At 41.3% G+C, this 23,164-nt stretch overlaps 2 protein-coding genes across 2 annotated transcripts in view; one reads left to right on the top strand and one right to left on the bottom strand.

The window, feature by feature from the left end:
• Positions 1-12,488, top strand: part of mapk8ip2 (mitogen-activated protein kinase 8 interacting protein 2) — a 34,771-nt gene extending 22,283 nt beyond the window's left edge. Inside the window, exons 5-15 of the mRNA XM_055155241.1 lie at positions 3,248-3,349; positions 3,982-5,818; positions 6,626-6,814; positions 7,822-8,030; positions 8,635-8,710; positions 10,393-10,565; positions 10,635-10,744; positions 11,043-11,165; positions 11,287-11,357; positions 11,448-11,546; positions 11,811-12,488. Of these exons, the coding sequence (XP_055011216.1) occupies positions 3,248-3,349; positions 3,982-5,818; positions 6,626-6,814; positions 7,822-8,030; positions 8,635-8,710; positions 10,393-10,565; positions 10,635-10,744; positions 11,043-11,165; positions 11,287-11,357; positions 11,448-11,546; positions 11,811-11,883 (3,062 nt within the window). The 3' untranslated portion in view covers positions 11,884-12,488. The remainder of the gene's footprint in view (positions 1-3,247; positions 3,350-3,981; positions 5,819-6,625; positions 6,815-7,821; positions 8,031-8,634; positions 8,711-10,392; positions 10,566-10,634; positions 10,745-11,042; positions 11,166-11,286; positions 11,358-11,447; positions 11,547-11,810) is intronic.
• Positions 12,489-15,067: 2,579 nt separating this feature from the next.
• LOC110166852 (arylsulfatase A-like) lies at positions 15,068-23,159 on the bottom strand. The gene is made up of 8 exons (XM_020932172.2): positions 22,321-23,159; positions 21,161-21,401; positions 20,018-20,236; positions 18,579-18,748; positions 17,845-17,969; positions 17,226-17,353; positions 17,040-17,142; positions 15,068-16,508 (listed from the first exon to the last, which is right to left on the bottom strand). The coding sequence occupies exons 1-8, from the start codon at positions 22,539-22,541 to the stop codon at positions 16,216-16,218; spliced, it is 1,500 nt and encodes a 499-aa protein (XP_020787831.2). The 5' UTR covers positions 22,542-23,159; the 3' UTR covers positions 15,068-16,215.
• Positions 23,160-23,164: the final 5 nt, after the last annotated feature.

The raw sequence follows: 23,164 nt of genomic DNA, 5'->3' as shown, positions 1-23,164 counted from the left end.
TGTCCTTTCGGTCATTACCCAGAGCTCATGACCATAGGTGAGGAGTAGGAACGTAGATTGACCGGTAAATCGAGAGCTTCGCCTTTCGGCTCAGCTCCCTCTTCACCACAACAGTCCGATACAGCGACCGCATCACTGCCGACGCTGCACCGATCCGCCTGTCAATCTCACGCTCCATCCTCCCCTCACTCGTGAACAAGACCCCAAGATACTTGAACTCCTCCACTTGAGGCAAGGACTCCCCACCCACCCGGAGAGGGCAAGCCACCTTTTTCCGGTCGAGGACCATGGCCTCGGATTTGGAGGAGCTGATCTTCATCCCAGCCGCTTCACACTCGGCTGCAAACCACCCCAGTGCACATTGCAGGTCCTGGTTTGATGGAGCCATCAGGACAACATCATCTGCGAACAGCAGAGATGAGATCCTGTGGTCCCCAAACCGCACCCCCTCCGACCCCTGACTGCGCCTAGAAATTCTGTCCATAAATACAATGAACAGAACCGGTGACAAAGGGCAGCCCTGGCGGAGTCCAACATGCACTGGGAACAGGTCTGACTTACTGCCGGCAATGCGAACACAGCTCCTGCTCCGGTCATACAGGGACCGGACAGCCCTTAGCAAAGGGCCCCGGACCCCATACTCCCAGAGCACCCCCCACAGGACACCACGAGGAACACGGTCCAATGCCTTCTCCAAGTCCACAAAGCACATGTGGACTGGTTGGGCAAACTCCCATGAACCCTCGAGCACCCGATGGAGAGTGTAGAGCTGGTCCCGTGTTTCCACGGCCAGGACGAAAACCACACTGCTCCTCCTGAATCCGAGGTTCGACTATCGGCCGGATTCTCCTCTTCAGTACCCTGGCATAGACCTTACCGGGGAGGCTGAGGAGTGTGATTCCCTTGTAATTGGAACACACCCTCCGGTCCCCCTTCTTATACAGAGGGACCACCACCCCGGTTTGCCAGTCCAGAGGTACTGTCCCCAACCGCCACGCGATGTTGCAGAGGCGTGTCAACCAAGACAGCCCCACAACATCCAGAGACTTAAGATACTCAGGACGGATCTCGTCCACCCCCGGAGCCTTGCCACCAAGGAGCTTGCCAACCACCTCAGTGACTTCGGCCAGGGTGATGGATGAGTCCACCTCTGAGTCTCCAGCCTCTGCTTCCTCCTCGGAAGACGTGACGGTGGGATTGAGGAGATCCTCAAAGTATTCCTTCCACCGCCCGACAACATCCCCAGTTGAGGTCAACAGCTCTCCCCCCGCACTGTAAACAGTGTTGATGAAGAACTGCTTCCCCCTCCTGAGGCGCCGGACAGTTTGCCAGAATTTCTTTAAGGCCATCCGATACTCCATGGCCTCCCCGAACTCCTCCCAGCTCCGAGTTTTTGCCTCTGCGACCGCACGGGCTGCAGCACGCTTGGCCCGCCGGTACCTGTCAGCTGCCTCAGGAGTCCCATGAGCTAACAAGGCCCAATAGGACTCCTTCTTCAGCCTGACAGCATCCCTTACTTCCGGTGTCCACCACCGGGTTCGGGGATTGCCGCCGCGACAGGCACCACAGACCTTACGCCCACAGCTACGAGCAGCTGCATTGACAATGGAGGCTGAGAACATAGCCCACTCGGACTCCATGTCTCCAGCCTCCCCCGGAATCTGGGAGAAGTCCTCCCGGAGGTGTGAGTTGAAGATCCCCCTGACAGAGGGCTCTGCCAGACGTTCCCAACAGACCCTCACAATACGCTTGGGCCTGCCAGGTCCCTCCGGCTTCCTCCTCTGCCAGCGGATCCAACTCACAACCAGGTGGTGATCGGTTGACAGCTCAGCCCCTCTCTTCACCCGAGTGTCCAAGACACGCGGCCGGAGGTCAGATGACACGACGACAAAGTCGATCATCGACCTCCGACCTAGGGTGTCCTGGTGCCACGTGCACTTATGGACACCCTTGTGCTCGAACATGGTGTTTGTTATGGACAAACTGTGACTAGCACAGAAGTCCAATAACAAAACACCGCTCGGGTTCAGATCGGGGGGGCCGTTCCTCCCAATCACCGCTCTCCAGGTGTCACTGGCGTTACCCACGTGGGCGTTGAAGTCCCCCAGGAGAACAACGGAGTCCCCAGTCGGTGCACTGTCCAGTACCCCTCCCAGGGACTCCAAGAAGGCCGGGTACTCAGCACTGCTGTTCGGCCCGTAGGCTGACACCACAGTGAGAGACCTGTCCCTGACCCGAAGGCGCAGGGACACGACCCTCTCGTTCACCGGGGTGAACTCCAACACGTGGCGGCTGAGCTGTGGGGCTATAAGCAAGCCCACACCAGCTCGCCGCCGCTCCCCGTGGGCAACGCCAGAGAAATGGAGGGTCCAACCCCCTTCAAGGAGTTGGGTACCAGAGCCCAAGCTGTGCGTAGAAGTGAGCCCGACTATATCTAGCCGGTATCTCTCAACCTCCCGCACAAGCTCGAGCTCCTTCCCCCCCAGCGAGGTGACGTTCCACGTCGCCACAGCCAGATGCTGTGTGTGCGGACCAGGCCATCGGGACACCCATCCCCGACCGCCGCCCAGTCCTCTATGCACCCGACCCCTATGAACCCCTCTGCGGGTGGTGAGCCCACAGGAGGGTGGACCCACGTCGTCCTTTCGGGCTGAGCCCGGCCGGGCCCCGTGGGCAAAGGCCCGGCCACCAGGCGCTCGCATTCGAGCCCCAACCCCAGGCCTGGCTCCAGGGTGGGGCCCCGGCTGCGCCATACCGGGCGACGTCACGGTCCTCGATATTACACTGTTCATATGGGTTCTATGAACTGCTCTTAGTCTGCCCCGTCACCTAGGACCTGTTTGCCATGGGAGACCCTACCAGGGGCATAAAGCCCCGGGCAACATAGCTCCTAGGATCATTCGGGTACGCAAACTCCCCCACCACGATAAGGTGGTAGTTCAAATTCAGCTTCTATATTACACAGTATTCACTCTTGTGAGCTTCAATCCAAGTTAGAATTTTGTTACCTGGATAATTTCAGTCCTGGACATGCCAATTTCCTCTAAAGTTCGGTAATAACTATTCCATTCCATTGGATCTGAAAATTGTTAAATCTATCTTACCATATAATCTTATCAAAAGCAAAATTCATGCCAAATACTAAGAATTAATCATGTCCGTCTTTATTGTTATTATTCATTGGTGTTGTGGGTAAAAAGGAATTACTGAGTGAAATATCCTAACGTAATTTTGTGTCTCCTCGTAGGCCATCTGTCTCCTACCCACTCATGTCTGGATGATGGCAGCCACATCACAGGCCAGTGCCCAGCCTCTCCGGTCACCCAGGCGCCAGGGCCCCAGAACAAAGGTACTCCCCCCAAACACGCAGGGGAGGGCGGGAATTCCCACTCCCCCAACCGGCCCCTGCTCTGTGACATGGAGGGCAACAGGCGGGAGAGGCCCGAATACGGTAACAACATGGCCGACCAGCGAGCTTAGACTGGCTGTTGTGGAGTGCTGTGTGTCTAGTCCTGTGTCGTGTAGTGTTGTAGTAGTAGTATGGCATGAAACTTAAGTTAAATATCTCATTGTTTTTTGTTTATGAATATAACTTTTGTTGGAGTATATTATTGCATTATTTGATCATTTATATACTTCTTTATCACTCGTCCTTTTGTAATTTGTCAAATTAAAGGAGACATATTATGTAAAATCGTGTTAAAATATAAAATAATGACATATCTGATAAGAATAACTAAATATAGAAGTGGGTACGTCTCACTGTTTTGTACATCTACCCGAGTATTACATTTTGTAGTAATGTTACTTTTACTCTTTGGCTATTCTACCAACCTCTGTTTAAATACCAGAAAAGAGTATTTACCGTCATCTGTACTACTAGGCAAGCTTTTCTGGTAGTTGCAAAAATACATTTACACACATTTATCGTGTGTATATTACACAATACATATTCAACCTTTCATTTTTCTCCCTTTACAGGTTCATTCGGTCACCACAAATCCCACCCCTGTACCGGTGAAATCAAATCGGACCCGTCCGTCCAGAAGAGCAGGGTACCATCTGTGGACGAGCACTCGCAATGTTCTGACACGGAGGTGGACCACGACCTGAACAGCGACCACAACCTCAAGCACTCAAGCACCAACAGACGCCCTACGGACACCTACACCATCACCAGCGAGTCCGCCATGGAACCCGAGACCGATCCGGACCCTGATGGAACCAGCCGCTGCCTGTCCTCCACTGCCCCCATAGGAACCATCGAGGGAGCAGATACCCCCCTGTCTGACGAAGAGCTGGAGAAGGACTTTGAGGCAGAGTGCAATAATACGAACAAGGAAAACTGCTCTTCGTACATAGAATTCCCTCCCATTGAACCACCCCAACCTGCGTCTTTCTCAACTTACCTGTCCTCCAAAGTGGTTGATATATCGTACGGCTCAGTTAATGCTTCTTCGGTTCCTCCACATCAAGCCCCAGCGAATGACTACACCTCCCCATCTTCAGACCCAGGGATAGCAGACATGAACCAGCAAGGATACGTAACCTCGGATCGTGATAGGGATCTAAGTGATCCAGGATCGGATTCAGATGTTGAAGAGGAGATTGAAGAAGCGTTTGCCTGTCGTCCAGTGGTGTCCAACATGATCTCCTCCATCTCGGAAACGGAACTCGACGTGACCAGCGAAGAAAGCAGTAGTGGACGCTCCTCCCATCTCACCAACTCCATCGAAGAAGCCAGCTCTCCTACGTCAGACCAAGAACTAGACCCAGATACCGAGTTGGAGCAGGATAGCGGCATCGTTGGATTAAAAGAAACCCTACTCCTCGGCCAACCAGATCCTATCAAACAGGGTTCCATGGTACCTTCTCCATCTCCCTTGCCGTCACCTACCATCGCAACCCCAGGCTCTCCTCTCCTACCCACAGATGCCTATGATGGTTTGGATGGACAGAACTTGGACGATGACCGAAGCTGTGAGCATCAAGCTGATCCAGATGAGACGTTACCCCCGGCAGAACTTTGCGAAGACACTCTTTCCAGACAGATGGTTCTCCAGATAGAACCAGACCATGGCTTGGAGAGCTTCAAACGTTCCTTCTACCTGCCAGTGGGTCCAAGGCTTATGCCCAGTTCGGATGACTATGACGGGACTAGCGAGGGAGAGTCCGATTCAGATAGTGAAGATGATTTAAGCGAGAACTCGGATTCGCCATGGCTGCTCAGTAACCTCGTAAACAGGTTGATTTCAGAAGGTTCTTACCCAATCAGCTGCCCAGAGGAATGTTTGAAGAGAAAACCATCAATGTCTGATACTATCTCACCATCTTCAGATATTGGCGATGGAGACCTTGCGGATGAAGAGGTCGATGGAACTCAAGACGTCAAGCAAATTAAAAACGTACCAAATCTGTACTTGACTAATCTTATGGAACAGCAAGCAAGGGCAGGAGAGAAGAATGTGACTGACAGGTTATGTAAAAACTCAAGACAGGAGGAGGTTGAGGAGCCCAATAATGACTTGATGATGCTTCAACAGAGGAGGGAGCTTGACTCTCCCAGCCTTACAGAGAGTGTGATCAGTGACAAGGATGAAGGCAGAGAGACAGACCCCCATGTCCCCACACGATCCTCGGCCTCCCTTGAACGCATCACAGAGGTCAAAAACAGCCTGACCCTAGATCTGCCCACCTCCCAGACCAACCGCTGTTTCAGCCTCACCTACTCCACAGACAATGATGAAGAGGAGGATGAAGATGGGAAGTCGTACCCTTACCTGACCAACGCAAAGAATCAGACGTCATACAGGCAACGGTGGGTAGGAGTTAGTTACAGTGTTTGTTTTCTTTAGTAAATCCTACTGGCCATAACTAAAAACTTATTTTAAATAGTATAATATAATATGATCATCACAATTGCATTAGACAAGCCAGATGCACTGCTTTGAGCATTGCTACTTTTCAACACCTGTCTATAGAAAAAAATATATAAAATACATGCATAAAAACAGGTAAGACACATAGTTACATAGCATTTTTACATTTTCGGTGAGAGCATTTTTGGTTAGAAACATACAATCATTTTTATTTACTTGACATTTTAGCTCAGCACATGTAAATAAGGTGGGCAGTTGGGGAATTGTTTCTATTGCAAAGAATGGTTCTTTTGTTATTATTTCTTCTGTATTACTTAAGATTGTTTTAGTAAATCATACAATTTCTTCATACAGTATATCTATATAAAAGTTCTGGTCAGTAGTTTTACTTGCCATGTTTCAAGAATACTAAATTTTTTCTTAATTTAAACAAATTCCAGTTCCTACTCTTACTTCACTGGTACTGGAGTTTGCATAATTACTAATAGATTTCAGCCAGAATCAGCCAGAAAATTGCCTTAACAGTTGAATGATCTTGGACATATTTTTGTAAATAAATCATTCTAAAACTACTAAAATCAAATTAGCAAATAAATACATAAAGATAAATTAAAATCTGAAATCAAGTTTCCAATCTAAATATTCTGTTTATCCAGTATGGGAAAAGCTTTTTATAACATACATTTAACTTGTAGCTCTTTGGAGTACTTTTACTTATTTTAATTATTCTACACCTTTGCTAACAGGGGCCTGGAATTAGACAGCTCACCGCCCATTGACCCCAGTGTTCCAGAGCCTGTCCCATCTGAACACGACCTTCCACTGTGTGATAGAGGACAGCAGCAGAGCGAGGACGACGGTCTGGCCTACGACTCCATGAAGTACACGTTAGTGGTGGACGAGAATACAACGCTGGAACTAGTCAGTCTTAAAAGGTTAATTACAGTACTTAAAATACTTACAGAGGTTGTATTCAAACTTGCACTGCTTATGTCTTGGTTTGATCCCGGTCCAAATGTCCAAATGTAGACTTGGGTTGCACACTTGTTGCTATTTGGTCCTAAATTGAGGCCATTTTAATTTGGATGAGGCCTTGGGTTGGTCCTGTCCTAGTCCTGATCTGTCTAGATTTAGGCTTTGTCTTGGTTTAGTCATTTTGATGTGACGAATGTGCAGATGTAAATACACCCTTGGCTTGGTCCTTTTCTAGACTTGGTTTAGTCCTGGTTTACTTCCATGTTGAGTTCAATGCAGTATAGTCCCCAATTTTACAGAGGAGTTGGAGCTTTACATATTTAGTTAGTGAAAGATGATGGTTGAGGGGCAACAGTATCAGACACTGTGATTGGCTGATATAAACATTACAAAATAATGGGAAGGAAATACAGGCTTTTATTTATTTTTATTTTTTTATTTATTAATCAATGCTGGCAATACAAAATATATCAACAATACAAATGTATAACTAACTGAGCATGTGCAGGAAATACAGGCTTATTGGCTGAATTTACACACTAGCTTTATAACTAAATTGAAATTGACAGGTCAGAACTCTACTATGGAATTTACTGTTTAGCTGTCAGATTGCGGATTTGCTGACCGGGTTTATGATTAATATCTCTGTAATTACTGGGTCTACCCACATGAAATAAAAACTGACACAAGTCAAATGTCTTCTCTCTTAGAATAAATAAACACAAGTGAAATATTTTTTTCACAGTAGCTTCAGAAAATCAGTCATTAATTGAAAGGCTATAAGATTAACATGGCAAGTTTGTGGAGCCCATCCCATAAGATTCAACATTTGTCAATCATAAGTTTGGATATGTTTCACAAAAATGTGCATCACCCTGCCCTCTATCTAAAAATATACCATAATCTAATTCTAGAATGTGAACACAGACGATTTTTTTGGAAACTCAAACCTGTATTTGTTTTCCAGATGCACTTCAGTTCTCAGTGATGACAGTGAGCTTTCTACAATTTGTGATGAAGAGCCACTGAGGCCCAGAGATGTGGTCTACGGCAGGGAGGAAGAGGAGGAAGGTCGCCCTGAACTGAGCTCCTCTGAAGACTCCTCTCCAGAAGCAGACTTGCCGTTCTCCAAGAAGTTCCTCAACGTCTTCGTCAACAGCACCACCCGCTCCTCCAGTAAGACTGTTCTCTCGCTTGTAGTTGAGACATGTGGTTTAAGGACCTGTGCCCATTTTATCCCACATATTTCAGCAAAGTTTGTCTTGTTCCAGTAGATATATTTTATTTTAGCAGAATCAAGAAGTGTACGGTTAGCATGCTAGTTGTTGAACATTATGAAAAATGTTTATAAACTCATTGTGGTGAATAATTAGGATGCTCGGAATTCATAAACGAAGTGCGGAATAACTTTGGACCACTGCAAACTGTTTGAAATCAACTAGTTCTGTTTTTAACATTTTAAGAGAGTAAAGGCCAGGTACAGCACCTGTAACAATATTTTTTGGATAATTGATGTGTTTTGATACTGACATTGAAAATGTAATTACAACACATATTGACATCTGATCATACTATCTTATATTCATAGCAAATTAGTGTAGCATAGCATTACTTCGAGCAATTTAAAGGTTCTTGGATTCTGTGTTTTTAATTTCCGTTATACCCAAGCTTCTAAAAATAGCTGTGAACTGTTATCGCTAACAAGGTGTGATCTGCATATTAAAAAGGAGGTCTATGTCTCTTTATTTCTTCTCTGTTATTTTTATTTTTTATCACAAAGGTACAGAATCTTTTGGCTTATTCTCCTGCACTATCAATGGAGAGGAGAGGGACCAGACTCACAGAGCAGTGTACAGGTAAAGCACTGTTCACTACAAAAGAACATGAGAGGCATGCACAGTTATACTACATAGTAATACTATGACAAATACTGCTGAAGAAGGTGGCCAATAACATACTAACTAACTAATATTAAAATACACTGCTATATAATTTATTTAGCATTTTTTCTGTCAAATAAAATGTTTGGTCAAAATAGGGTTCCTGGGTTGCAAACTTTATTTTCAGTGGTAAATAATGATTGTGTTCTTTTTTAAAGCTACAATAGGCTGTATTCACGTTTTCATCACAAACCTTGAAGACGTTTGGAAAGATGCGATTACAACTTCCTGGGCTCAGTTTTCTTCATCTCCATGTCATTGTAGCGTTCCGTTATGTTCTTTTCATAACGTCCCCACTGACACACAACTCTTACTGGGTACATGCAACGGGTACAAATTCAAGATGATTCCAAACACACATTCCTATGCAGTCTTCATTTTACCACTGATCACATTTACTTCAATAGGTTTTATCACAATCAGTTTTAATAGATCCATGTTAGGCGAGTCCAGTGTCAGTAACTACACCAGAAGTCGTAATCGCATCTTTCCAAACGTCTTACTGGCTTGTGATGTTGTGAAACCTGTGCAGAGTTTCTTCCATCAGTGCAAAACATGCAGAATAGGTAGTCCTCCAACTAAAGTAGTCCTGAGTATTGTACTGACAGGCTCTAGTAGTTGAAGGATGGGTCAAATGCAGATGAAACTGTTGATCCATTTAATTTTATTTTACAACCCTGACAAAATTCTCATATTATATTATTTGGATACAGTCTAATATTGTATGTTATTCACTTCACCAGGGACTTAATCACATTAGAAAGAGCTGACGTGTGGGGTGCAGCAGGCTTGAAGGGCTGCTGGGACCATGCTCATTAGCACATTAGCCACCAGCTGTATGTGGGAGTGCAGATGACGTCACAACATTCTGCTATCCTCGTATTTAATGGGGATGGAGGGCATGCACAATAACCCTTATTATATGTGTTTGGATAAATATAGCAGGGTGATGAACCTTGTAATTATACATTTCTGTTTTTAATGGAAATGCCATAAAGGTACAGAATATTTCTTCATTCTCCAGTGTTCCTGCATTAATGTTTTATGTGAAATATAAAAGTTTTTTGTTTTGTTTTGTTTTGTTTACAATAGAATGTTATTTTCAACATTAAATAATTGTACTTTCTTTTATATTACTAGGCAGTTTTATACCTGTGTAATCCTTCTGTTGTCCAGGTATATGTGGTTTTATACTAGCTCTGATACAGCTCAAGCTCTTTCTAAAGCTATTCAGGAAAGGTAAATTTCTGTCCTATTGATGTGACGTTTTAGTAACAATACTTGCTCAAATGAGTATCTAGTTTTGATACTAGTTTTTAGTACTGATTAGTATATAGTTTTCAATACTTTTGACAGCCCTATGATATATATTGTTCTTGTAGACAGTTTAAACAATACACAAGTCTTAGCTCCTCATCATTAGACTTTCTTTGTCTCCACTAAAAACCCACCCACCATCTTGCAGCGTTTCTCATCTCCTCTTCTCTCAGCACCAAGCCCATGGGAGTCACCCGACACCAGACACATGCTTTCTTCTCACAGACAAATAATAGGCTTATGCATGCTGAACAATCTGTGTGCTCTGGCGCCCTCTGCAGGTTCATCCCCAGACATGCAGATGAGCTGGAGCTAGATGTGGATGACCCATTATTTGTGGAGGAAGAGGAAGATGACTACTGGTATAGAGGCTACAATATGCGCACAGGGGAGAGGGGTATCTTCCCAGCCTTCTATGCCACAGAGGTCATGGGGGCATCCAAAGAGCTGCTTGGTGCGTGGGATTTTAAGGTCTGATACATGAGTGGTGTGATAAGATAACACAATGTATGTATGTGTGTAGGGATGAAGAGGAACCCAGCGTGGATGGAGACGTTCTGTGTTCAGTTCTTGGGGTCAGTCGAAGTACCTTATCATCAAGGAAATGGGATTTTGTGTGCAGCAATGCAAAAGGTAGGAATGTTAAACAGTTTTTTTTAGTTATTATTATAACATTGTGAGAAAGAATGTGGTTGTACAATTGTCACATGACAAAATGAGATCACATATATTATTTTACAAATACTTAACAAACTAACAAATAATTTATGTTGTGTATGACATATATATCACAATTAGCACATAATGTGACTGTATATATTTTATTTTGTATTATAAATGGAATCATATTTTGGACAATGGAATCTGGAGAGATTGTTTCTTTTTTAACATTTATATGATCATTGTAAAACCTAGCATCCTTATCTTTTAGATTGCAATGTCGAGGAAAAGAACAGTACACGTGCGCCCGCCCTCTCTGTGTGAGCTGGAGATCAGTCTACAGGGAGTCAAGCTCATCATGAGCCTGGAGGATGAATATGACACGTTCAATGAGGTACAGAGAAATATATCAAATTAACTTCTAGTATCTGATGTAACTAATGTTCCAAATGTAAAACTTTCATTGAGTTTACCTCACTTGAACTGTCCTTGCTGCTTCTTTGCTTTGTCCCCAGTTTGACAGATGTAGTCACTTCTTCCAAATGAAGAACATTTCATTTTGCGGGTGCCATCCCAGGAATAACTGGTAAGACTGAGCACTGGAGCGGTAGTGCTTATAGATCTGTACCATGTGGCTGTAGTGTCATTGTATGTGATTGTATGTGCCTCTCCACAGCTACTTTGGCTTCATCACTAAGCACCCCATGCTCAACCGTTTCGCCTGCCACGTCTTTGTGTCCCAGGAGTCCATGCGACCTGTAGCAGAGTGTGTTGGGTGAGTGCTAAGAAACTTGCAAGCCTGTCTTTAATCTCAGTTCAGATTAAATTAATGGCCAAGACCTAAGTGCATGCAAGAAAATTTAAGTAAGAATAAAGATGTTTACAAGGAATGAATATTTGATTGAATTAATCTAAAGCTAGACACTTATATCAAAATCATGCCCAAACACAGTACGGAAGAAGTACGGTATATGCATGTAATGGCTTAATAAAACTGGCATATTGAGAGTGTATTTATTGTGTCCCTGTACCTTTGCAGACGGGCCTTCCAGGAATACTACCAGGAGCACCTGGAGTACGCCTGCCCAACAGAGGACATCTACCTGGAGTAGAGTATTGCCGTGACAACCACCATGCCTCTGCAGATTGTCAATCATGAAGTTTGCCACCAGAGGGCGCCGTCAGTGAGGGCTTATGTTGAATCTGCCCACAGAGACTGGGATGTTCATCTATACAATATGCTAGGCATTTGACTGACAAGTCCCACCCCTCTCTTTGTTTACGCCCATCGCCTGGATGGACGGAATGCCTGTTTCTGTTCTCTTTTCTATTATACAAAACTAAGATGCTGAGCAGCTCTTTAAAGGGTTTTATTTTCAAATATTTACAATATACCTACTGCTGTTTCACTTTTCAATGCATGGCTAGTAGGGTTACCGCACATGTGCACACACTAACACCTGAACACATATCCAAGAGAATGGCAAACAGCTTGAATGTGAGTAAAGAACCTGGAGGCTGGTCTGGAATGATCTGTACATATGTATTTGTTCATTATTGACAAACTGCTGTTTTGATTCGGACTGATAGTGGCATCGGAACAACATAGAGAGAAGTGAACTGTCCTTGGTCTAAGCTTACCCTGTGTCGCGTACAATACGTAGTGTGTGTGTTGTAAATACATGTATAGAGAGTATGCATAGAGGCTCATCAGACAGGGGAGGGGCAGGTGGGAGGGGATACGTACCACCCTGCAGGAGCAGAGAAGAGAGGGTTAACGGCAAACAGTGTAACAGACATTTTTTAGAGATTGTACCGAGCAGTCATCGTCAGTCTGTCTGTATATTAGAAACATTGTAATTTTGTCCACTTTGAAGATGCACTGCTTGCTGAATTTCACACTGGAGAGCCAATACAACAAAATATCCAACTTAACTTTACAACCAGTTAATAATACTCTTAGCTTAGACACCAACATACTTTGACTGTTCTGCTCTGGGTTTAGTAATACTACTCTAGCCTCCATATTTGTAACATGTTGATTTCAATAAAGGAAAAAAGAAACAGGACAGAAAACAAATTTTTAATATACAATTCATAAATACCAACCCAATCCACAATCTTCGCAAAACCGAAGACATTTTCGGACAGTGATTTAGCAGAAGGTTATCCAAATGTTGCTGTCGATTAGATCATGTATATTATTAGAATCTAGACTCAAGATTGTGTGCTGTCTTTTTATGTTGTACTAAAACCAATATGTACATGGATTTAAAAAGGCATTTCAATGAGGACATGCTAAAGAATGATAAAACAACACCAATGTCTGTGATTTGCAATAATGTAAGTTCACGAATGTCTTTTTTTGTTTGGTTGTTTTTTTTTGTTTTGTTTTTTTTATAAAGGTGTTGTCATTGAAACTCACATTGGCTACAGCAGCACATTTGGGACATATTTGTTTTTATGTCATGTGATTTTCTACATTCACCAACCTGCACAGTGTGACTGAGGCAGCTGCTATCGAGAAACTATTACCCTATCTTTGGAAAGAACAAATTTTGTGCATTGTTTAATGTCCCCCTCCGATAACATCAACTTCAAATTATAAATCAGTTACATCCTGACAGTTACCTTTAACTCTTACTTGAGTAGTAGTTTTCCCAGATACTTTTGTACTCTGTGTAATTTCTTGGATCACTACTTTGTACTTCTACTTGAGTAATATTATTTTGAAGTGACATTACTCTTTCTTGAATATAATTTTTAGCTATGCGACCTACCTGTGTCCATGGATAGCTACTTTTTCTTGAAAGTAGAAAAAAGTGTATGGAAACTAATCAAAACTCAAAATGACTCAAATACAGAAACATATTTGAATTGAAGCCATGTATTTTTGAGATATTCAGTTTTGCAGTGCATTCACCAGTTCATACAATTATCTGCCATGTTTTTGCCTCTGAATTTACTTCACACCAAGCTACAGCACAGAGGAGCAGACTTTGAAGACAGGTCCCATAGTCTCCACACCACATACATTACTGGTAACAAAACTTCTTACAGAATCTTCCTCCACTGTACCCAGGAGCTAAAGAGTATGTGACAGACAGCATACATATCCTATCTTGTATCTTTGAAAAAAAAAATGACTCGAGGACTTGTAAGTTTAAAACAAAAAGTATAAAAAAAGCGTTACATCACTCTGCCTTGTCATGGGTTTGGTCTTCTGAATAAATTATATGCTTGATGTCTGAAATCTATCTTACTGTGTGTGGTGTTAATTCATTAATATATGATTGTAATGCTATTTCATAATTTGAACCAGCTGGAATGTTCTACAATATGCCATAATAGTATTGATACTTTGCAGCTGATATCCAATCATTTGTGTTGTTTCCTTGAGTTTTTAGACAATCTAAAGTTTTTGGTTGTTATTGTTAATATTGTTATTGTGTGCATTGTGTCACCATGATAATGGATAAACATTCAACCATAGAAATGCACCTCTCACATGATATCAATAGACTATTTCAGCAGTGGTCATCCGAACATTGTTTTAGTGACCAAGACATTTATGCTACCATCCTGAAGCCATTTTAAATTTGATGGAACAGGCTTGAAGCACTGGGCTTTATTCTAACCTGAGTTGATTAAGTCCAGACCCAAAGGGAAGAGTTTTAGTGTGAAACTGACCTGCCATCATTTAGCTACTTCCTAACAGCATTATGGGTCATTATGCCCCCATTAAGTTCTGGCTGTCTCATTCCTCCCTTTGGGCCTCCCTTTGGGGCTGGACTTAGCCTGATCACAAAAACTATGTCCAGATGACCACCGTTGAAATCATCTCTACCTTGACCCACTCCAGGACAAATGAGGGACAGCACTAACTTCAGTATTTTGCATAAAATACCACTGTTTCTGTTGTTCAAAAATACCTTGAAAAACATGGATACAAGGACTCCAACCATTACCGTAATAATTTTCATTTTCATCAGGAATACACTTAATTTGTATTTATTTGTTTCTGAATATTCCCTCTTCAGAAGCCTTCAGTATCCATATTTCAATTTATTTGTTTGATATTGGTTGATTTAAATAGTCTCAGTGTACAATAGAAAAAAATCATTTGACTAGTTGGCTACTTGAAAAATCATTGCAGTTCTAATTCTTACTGTGAGCGGGGTTGTCTCTCCACAGATCTGACCTGTAACTTAAGCCCTCCATAAGCAAAGTCACATAGTCTTATATTATTCTTACATAACGGCTTTTAGACTCCATGGACTTGGTTTTTCATGGGTGTTGTTTATTTTGTCTTACATTTCAAAGAAAAATTAGGTGTGATGTTATAATTCAAACAATACCTGTACATATGAAGAACATATGGCAACAAAGATTAAAAACACATACAAATTGTCTTATTAGATTTCACAGAGGCAGTGTGTAGGCCATATAAGACCTTATATTATGCATTCCTTCAGGTTTTTAACAACTTTAGCAACCTTCCATCTTTGCTATAGCATTTCACATTTTCTTCATTAAAATAATACTGTGCAATACTACAATTAAACGGCATAATTTAACATACACATAAAACACCAGCCGATTCACTGATAAAAGAAACAACAAATATGAATAATAATATGTACAATAGCTGAATGTTTTAGAATGTGATAGTGTTGTATAGTTGAGGTTAATTTAGTGATGAAATAAAACTGGTGGTATATGGACATACAAATAAGACATCATCAAGTGGTCAGGAGTTCACAATATACAAGATTCAGAATTACTGAAACGTGACTGAAACAAAACACAATTCCAGGTATGTTTTTGATGATGAAACAACAAAAAAGTTTGTCAGTTTAGAATGACAGAGGACATTTATTCACTAATGTACTCCTTCAGTATTCTATTATGTATTCTGCTTTTGTCTGCTTTATAGTTGTAATCTATGACACCATACCCATGGACCATTATTTTATATTTTGGTGATTTTAAATTGCAGTATTGCTCTAAACTCACTAAAAAAAAAAAAAAAAAAAAAAGTCAGGTTACTTCCTACTGATAACTGCTGCTGCCAGACCCTGCAGACTAGGGATCCAATAGCGTCAATTTTATTTTTTATTTTTTGGTACCAAAATGACTAGGCAACGCTGTTGAATCCTACATCACCAGTCAAGAAGCTAAAATGCTCAGAACAAAGTACAGAGTAGTAGTGGTCTATAGGGGGATATTGGAAAATGAGAATTTTCAGAGCAATGGCATCTTGAATACAGGAGAATAAAGATTACTCGAACATGTATGAAATATTCTGAAACCAACTGACTGTGCAAATGAGAATGGTTCTGAAAAGCCCTGAAAAGTCAATTTAGCATAACCCTTTAAAAATATAAAACATCTTCAGCTAAACATATGTAGATATTATCATGCCCTTACCAAAACGTGTATAGTTACAGACACTGGCAGCAGCTTGGTTTGGGGCTACACTCTGGATTGCAACAGGGCTCTAGGCTTGGGTTAAGTCCCTTTCCTATCTGGCTCTCTCCAAACTCCATGGAGGCCTCCAGACTGGCCTTGACCTTCATGATCTCATCCAGAACCTGTTGGAGATCAGGGCGTTCCTTCAGTGAGAGGGGGTAGTGCTCTGACGGGTCACTCTCCAGGTCAATCAGAAGAGGAGGGTCATGGAACTGAAGAGGGGCAACGCAGTCAGGGTCCGGTACGGTGCTGCTTTTGACAGAACCTGGTACAAAACAATGCTTAGTCAGTAGAGAGTGGTCTGTATTAGGTTTATGACTTATGTTTTAGTGTTTGTGTGGACAGGCAGACAAAAGTGAAGTAAAAACATAAGTTAATGGGATCCTTCAGGTATATATTTGTAATAAAAACCCATAACTAAATAAAAACAAGATAGATAAATTTAATGCCAGACTTTGCAACATTCCAGCAATAAAGTCTCTAGAGACAAGCAGGTCGTAGATACTCCACAAGAAATGTTAAATGGTGTGCCAACATGGTGGTTGGAGTATCAAGCTGCAGGTGATGATGAGTCACTGTATTATTTATGGTTTAAGATGGTTTATAGAATATCATTGTTGCTAGCTGATGGTCCGTGGACAGGAGTGACAGTCTAGGCTTTCAACAAGATACTTTGATATGAAGGGAATTTAAGCAGTTCAATAAACCAAAGAGCAACTTCACTAAAGATTTATGGACACACAGTAAAGGCACTACCACATAACATCAGCTGATGAAACAGTAAAAAGAAGTGTACCTTGTGTATAGAAGTAAGCCTTGTATTTCCTCAGCCTTAACGCAAAGAGGCCACGCTTCTTACTTGGGTTTAAGGACCAGAACATCATCACCTCCCTTTTACTCTGCAAACCAAATATAAAAGCTAGTTTAGCCTTCACAAAAAACATGCAGTTTTACTGCATGTTTTTTTTAAAGACATCAGTACCTTGCCATGACGAAGGAGGATGTCTGTCATGTCCACTCCATCCAAAACCACAGGTGGCAGTGTGGCTCCTGACAGTTTGGCCATAGTTGGCAGGATGTCCAGAGTGCTGGCCAGTTCATGAGTAACACCTGACAAAAGACAACGTAACATGAATAAATATAAGTTATCATATCCTGTGCCGTTAGCTTCTGTGGATGAATGGCTTGAAAATATTGCTCTGAAACACCAACTTAAAGGCACTCTAATTTTTATCATCTTAAAATGTGAAAACCAAAGCTAGTTCTGAGCATCCTAAACATTAACCATGATGAGTTTATAATCACTTTTCACAGCTCTCAGAGAGCAGAGCAGAGCTTTGTTGTGGTGGTAAAAGTAACAACAACTAGCATGCATCCTGATTATCGAACAGAAACATGCTTTCAAACAGTAATCAGCGAACATATTTTGAGCTGCTTATACAATATATCTGAACTGCTGTGTTTTGACGTTTGCTATTTCCTTTGTAAAAAGTCAATTCAAACTCTTAAAGTTCTAAAGTTACCAAAAAAAAAAAAAAAACACTTATCAGCCATTAGATTGTGAGCCCTTTTAAAACAGTATAATAGCACACTATACTAACCAGGCTGGATTCTTCCAAGCCAGTAGGCGATGGCAGGCTCTCTCACCCCTCCTTCATATGTCGTCGCCTTACCACATTTCAGAAGACCAGCCGTACCTCCACGAGACCTCCGTAACAGCTCAGGTCTAGAACAAAAAAAAAAAACCACTGTAATAGTTTTCATGATAACTAATACTGCTTGTTTTGTTTTTAGATTTTTTTTTAATATATATTCTAAAAGGAATGCACAATACAAAACTTGACAAGAGAGGGCTATACAGTAGATAATTCATTTTTAAAGATTGTTAGGATTATTGTGACTATGTCTATAGCCAGTCCCTTTTTAATGCATGTACTTTGGAACAATGTTTAGACTTTGCCTAAACAAATTTTACATTTCATGATCAATCAAATGTGGACAAAATTTTATATTTCTTTTGGATATCTCCAAGCCCTAAATAAAATCCCTAATTCACTTTTGTTCCCACAGTCAAATACTAGCAGATTACCAGTCTTAAAAAGGTAATTTTGATAGAATACATTTAAATACATAAACTTACATTTGTATTATTCTTCTAAAATTATTTCTACCATGCTGTCACATTTTCATAATTGTAGTGAGTGGTAAGATCAATCCATTTCTGACATTCTAATTCTCAGTACTGCATGCTGCTAGCATTGGACTATGATAAATACAACAAAACATACTTAGGATTAGGGTTGGGTTTAGGGTTAGAGTAAGAAGAACTACAGACCCGTTGTCTGCGGAGAAGAGGACCAAAGTGTTGTTGAGGACCCCGGTCTTGTCCAGGGTGGCCATAATGTCTCCGATGGTGTCATCAAACTCTAGCAGAGCATCTCCAAAAGGACCTCTGGAAGTCCTCCCTGCTGCCCTCATGCCGGCATACTGGGGGTAATGTGTGTGCTATAGGGAAAAAAGCAACTATCAGATTTCTATTGCTGTCAGAATGTAATTTAAATCAAAGTATGAGACAATTTGAAAGGTCAGCATTTAGCAAATATTACTATATTTACTATAGGTACAGTAATATTGAAAGTTAACCTTCTATATTTCCATAGCGTCTTAAACCGTGTCAAAATTGGGACAAAGCTGTTTGAGTTAGTTTAATCTAGATGTAGACTTGGTTTGGTCCTTTTCTAGTTCTGCTTTAAACTTGGTCTAGTCCAGCATTACTTCGAATTTATAGTCTATTTATAACTGAACAGGACTAAAACAGGTCTACATAAGGACTGGGCACAAACCAGGACCAAACAAGGACAACTGTGAATGTACCCTTATTATGTATCTTTAACTTGTTCAAACGCAGGTAATGGTTGATTAGTGTAGCACTCCTATTTCAGTTTTCTCCTCCGTTTATTGTTGACATTACTGGGCAGTTTTAAAGCAAGTACTATGATCTAAATACTAGCCTCCCTTGGTACATTGTACCCATCTCAAAAATTATAACATGTTTTACTGCGTAACAACTTGTAATATGTTAACGAAACTCACCTAACCGACACCTAAGTCAGTAAAGTAGTAGTTGTAGGATATCAAGTACAATGTAATCAAAGTACTTGATAATTTTAATATAAGGTAGACTGAATTGAATGAATGAATATTTAGAACAGTAAAGCATAGAACATGCATAGAGAACATAAATACACAGATATACTACAAAGAGTAAATATTTCTTTTGTACAGAATTAAGATAAAATTAAGTGTTGAGTACTGTTGTGTGAAACATTTACCTTGGGATCAATAAATGATCTCTCTCTCTAAAAAACTTGATTTCTATACTAATGAATAGACTTGATTCTCAATACTGATATCACAATGATAATAAAAAACACTGTTTCTTTAGACAACAGAATGTCATTTAAATCGTAGTACTTTCTTTTATATTATTATGGTACCATTATATTTCTGTACTCCTTCAGTCATAGATTGGGTTGTATACTAGCCTATATGCTCTTCTACTTGTTCTGATACAGCTCAAGATCTTTCTAAAGTTATTCAGTAAAGGTTCATTTCTGTCCTGTGAAAGGGGTACTGAGTAGGGGGTATTAGTATTGATATTTGCTCAAATGAGTATCTAGTTTTTGGTACTGATTCATATTTTCGATAGTTTTGACAACACTAGTGTAGTGTTAAATAGAATAGTAAGATAATATTCACTGTAGTCTTGCTTACATGGGATGGATAGTAGAGGAAGAAGGGCTGTTGCTTCTGGGCTGAGGTCAGAATGAAATTAGTTGCAAAGTTGCTGTAAGCCTTCTCCAGCTCCAGGAAGTTGGCTGGTTGCTGTATAATCTTGTCGTTCTTCATCAGTGGGACAGTTACGACTCCAGTATCACACTGTCCAAAACACTTCACGTCCGGAGGGAAGCAGGTCAGGTTTGCACACGGGCCCTGGAAGGAATTACACAACTGTTATGTCAACAAAAATATGTGTTACAAATGGACATGGTGTAAGAAACATGGACTTAATTAACATGACTAAAACAGTACTCTTTTTTTTTTTTTTTTTACAAAAAATGGCAAAATTTACTGTATATTAAAGGAATTGTATGTACCCTGTGTTCTTCTTGTTTTAAAAATGTACTACAATCACAGCTGAAACTGGGCTGCCAGTGCCTCTACCTGCATATAGAGGGCACATAGTTTTTTCTCATCTCAGTACACGGACAGGCCAGGCCTCATGTGAAAGCTCAGAACCTCCAAATTCACTCACTGAGCTGCAGAGGTTGTACTAGCACTGACTGGCTGCAGATGCTGGGTTCAGGAAGAGAAAATTGATCCAAGAGTTATTTTAAGTTGTGGAATCCAGCATTGATCCAAATGAGAGACTCATAAGAGGCTCATTCTGCTTTCTGATTGGGTAATCATCTTGAGATGCAAAAGACCAAATTGTAACATAATTAATGTACAATGTTTTTGTAATTAAGAATAAATCTAAAGCTATATTTGATTGATATCTTATATCTGTGGACACTGAGGTTAGCTGTATGACATTTAAAAGCTCTTACATAAAAAAAAAAAAAAAAAAAAAAATCAAAACAAAACAGAATAATTGTTATTATATAGTAAATTAATAGGCGGAGAGAATAATTTGAACTATTTTCTGTTAAATGAGACTGATGCCTCTGTCTTGTTTATGTTATTGAAATAAAAATGTAAAGGCATATTCATTTGTTTTTATATATAGAAAATGGCAAAACTTTATTGCCGTCTTTCACTAACACATGCAGAACAACAATAAAGGAAAGAATTAAGTTCCTTAGAATCAGTTTCTTTGCCTAATAATATGATGTCTGCTTGAATAAACATGCTGACCTGATCATGGGAGTATGGGATCCCAAGGAAATGGTCAAATCCATGGTTGGTGGGCAGGTACGTTCCGTTGGTCCCTAATCCCAGATGCCACTTCCCGATTGCGGCTGTGGCATATCCCAGCGGTTTTAACATGGCAGCAATGGTGGTCTCATTAAGAGGAAGACCTCCAATGGAGCCTGGGTACAGGACCCCAGGATAGATCCCCGAGCGCGTCTCATATCGGCCAGTCAGTAAAGCAGCTCTGTGGATGGGAAAGAAAAATAATTTGGAAATAATGAACACAACCAATGTTATGTTTAAAGGGCATCATAACTTACCGTTTTCTGATCTATGTTATAATGTGGTGGCCAAACCTCCTAGTCAAAGCCTAACTAAGGATGGTCAGGGCTAGTTATTACTTGAATGGGAGACCGCTGCGAAAATCAAGTATAACAGTGGGGTGCTAGTAGCAAAAAGCTGGTGTTGTGTCCTTAGGCAAGACACTTCTAGCACATTGCCTAGTATCAAAGTGGTGTGAGCGTAGAGTGTTGGTGGTGGTCGGAGGGGCCCATGGTGCAGATTGGCAGCCTCAATTTGTCAGTCCATCAGAAATGGCAATCCATAAGAAATGTGCAAGTCAGTGTTGTAATTTCACATTCAAGAATTGCACAAAATGCGAATGGACTTAAAAGTTCAAAAACAACAAAATGAGATATTATAAATGTTTCAGTAGGCTTAAGTTGCCTCCCACCTCTGACCCTAAAAGTAAAGCACATGGATTAACCTATTGATTGTGTGAACAGATGGTTCAAACAGGTCTAGCTTGATACATGGCTGTTACTGGCAAACAGGTGTATTCATGGGCTGAAATGTCTCGTGATATAAGGTTGTTTGCTCATCAGAAACATACCTGGAGCTGGCTTAAAGCTCACGAGTGAATTATTTGCGTAATATAGGACCTTTACCTAGAAAAAATGTGAAGGTGCGATGTGTACCATGGGTCATTCTTGTTATAGTTTTGGATATTTTCTGAATTCTAAATTATCTTAAATGTGGTTCATCGAGTGTTTGGGGCCGACGCATCCTCCTGACAGGTGCAATGCAATTATATAAAGTCCAAGCTAAACATTTTACTTTAGCATTTGTCTGTCCTAAACATAATGCACAAAGTCTCCGCTCACCTGGACGGGCTGCAGCCACCTACAGTGACGTAGAAGTCGCTGAAGCGCAGTCCTCCCTTCGCCAGCTTGTCCAGGTTCGGAGTCACGGAGGAGGGGTGCCCGTAACAACCCAGATCCCCGAACCCAAGATCATCCGCGAAGAAAACGACAAAGTTTGGCGGTGCTGCGGAACTCAAACACAGAAATAAGACGCTCAAAAAGACTGTTATTACGTTCACCATTGTTTCACCTGGTTATCAAACAAGTGTACAGAGTAGAAAGCCGCATAGCGCAAGTATAGACAGGGGAAGTGGGCACAGAACTAGTTTGGCTGCATTCGCTTTCATTATAACCACGTGAGAACCTTCCTTAAACCCACTATGGAGGATTTTTATTTGAGTTTATTTGAGATTATTTGAGTTTGTTTGAGTGACCTCATTATTGTGCGCGTAAGACAAGTTTGGAGATTTTCCTATCAATCATTTTGCAAAAGATGTTATCATTATGCACGTTTTCTACTTCCTCTTGGTGTCACGTGAGCAGAGTGCAGGTGTAACGTCACGTATTCTCCACAGGTGTATTTTTATTTATTTATTTTGCAGGTAATTTTATCACTTGTTTGTTCAGTCAAATGCTGCAAAGCAATGTTTGACATATTATTGGACTTGGCCCAAAATATTTTTTCCCTTTTTCTTTTCTTCAAAAATTTATTTTGTTAATTTTTTGCACTGACAAACATGCATCCTTACTGAGTGAGCTTGCATCTCCACTAACCTGACTCTTATTTAACCTAAAGGGGGGCTTTTTTCCATGGAAATGTTGTTCCTTTGGCTATAACATAACACAGTATGGCATAGAACTTATC

The sequence above is a fragment of the Boleophthalmus pectinirostris genome, unplaced genomic scaffold (assembly GCF_026225935.1).
Source record: "Boleophthalmus pectinirostris isolate CB_2022bp ecotype Guang Dong unplaced genomic scaffold, ASM2622593v1 HiC_scaffold_2, whole genome shotgun sequence".
NCBI classification, from domain to species: Eukaryota; Metazoa; Chordata; class Actinopteri; order Gobiiformes; family Gobiidae; genus Boleophthalmus; species Boleophthalmus pectinirostris.
Note: the sequence above shows the minus strand (reverse complement) of the source record. Positions and strands in the feature narration are given on the sequence as shown.

Bases quoted from the DNA above. Each gene is read 5' to 3' on its own strand.
- LOC110166852 (XM_020932172.2), bottom strand. From the start codon at position 22,541: ATGGTGAACGTAATAACAGTCTTTTTGAGCGTCTTATTTCTGTGTTTG. The intron at 20,237-21,160 runs GTCAGCATGTTT...AATTCCTTCCAG, and splicing joins TCCCATACTCCCATGATCAG to GGCCCGTGTGCAAACCTGAC. The intron at 17,143-17,225 runs GTACTGATGTCT...TTTGGTTTGCAG, and splicing joins TCCTCCTTCGTCATGGCAAG to AGTAAAAGGGAGGTGATGAT.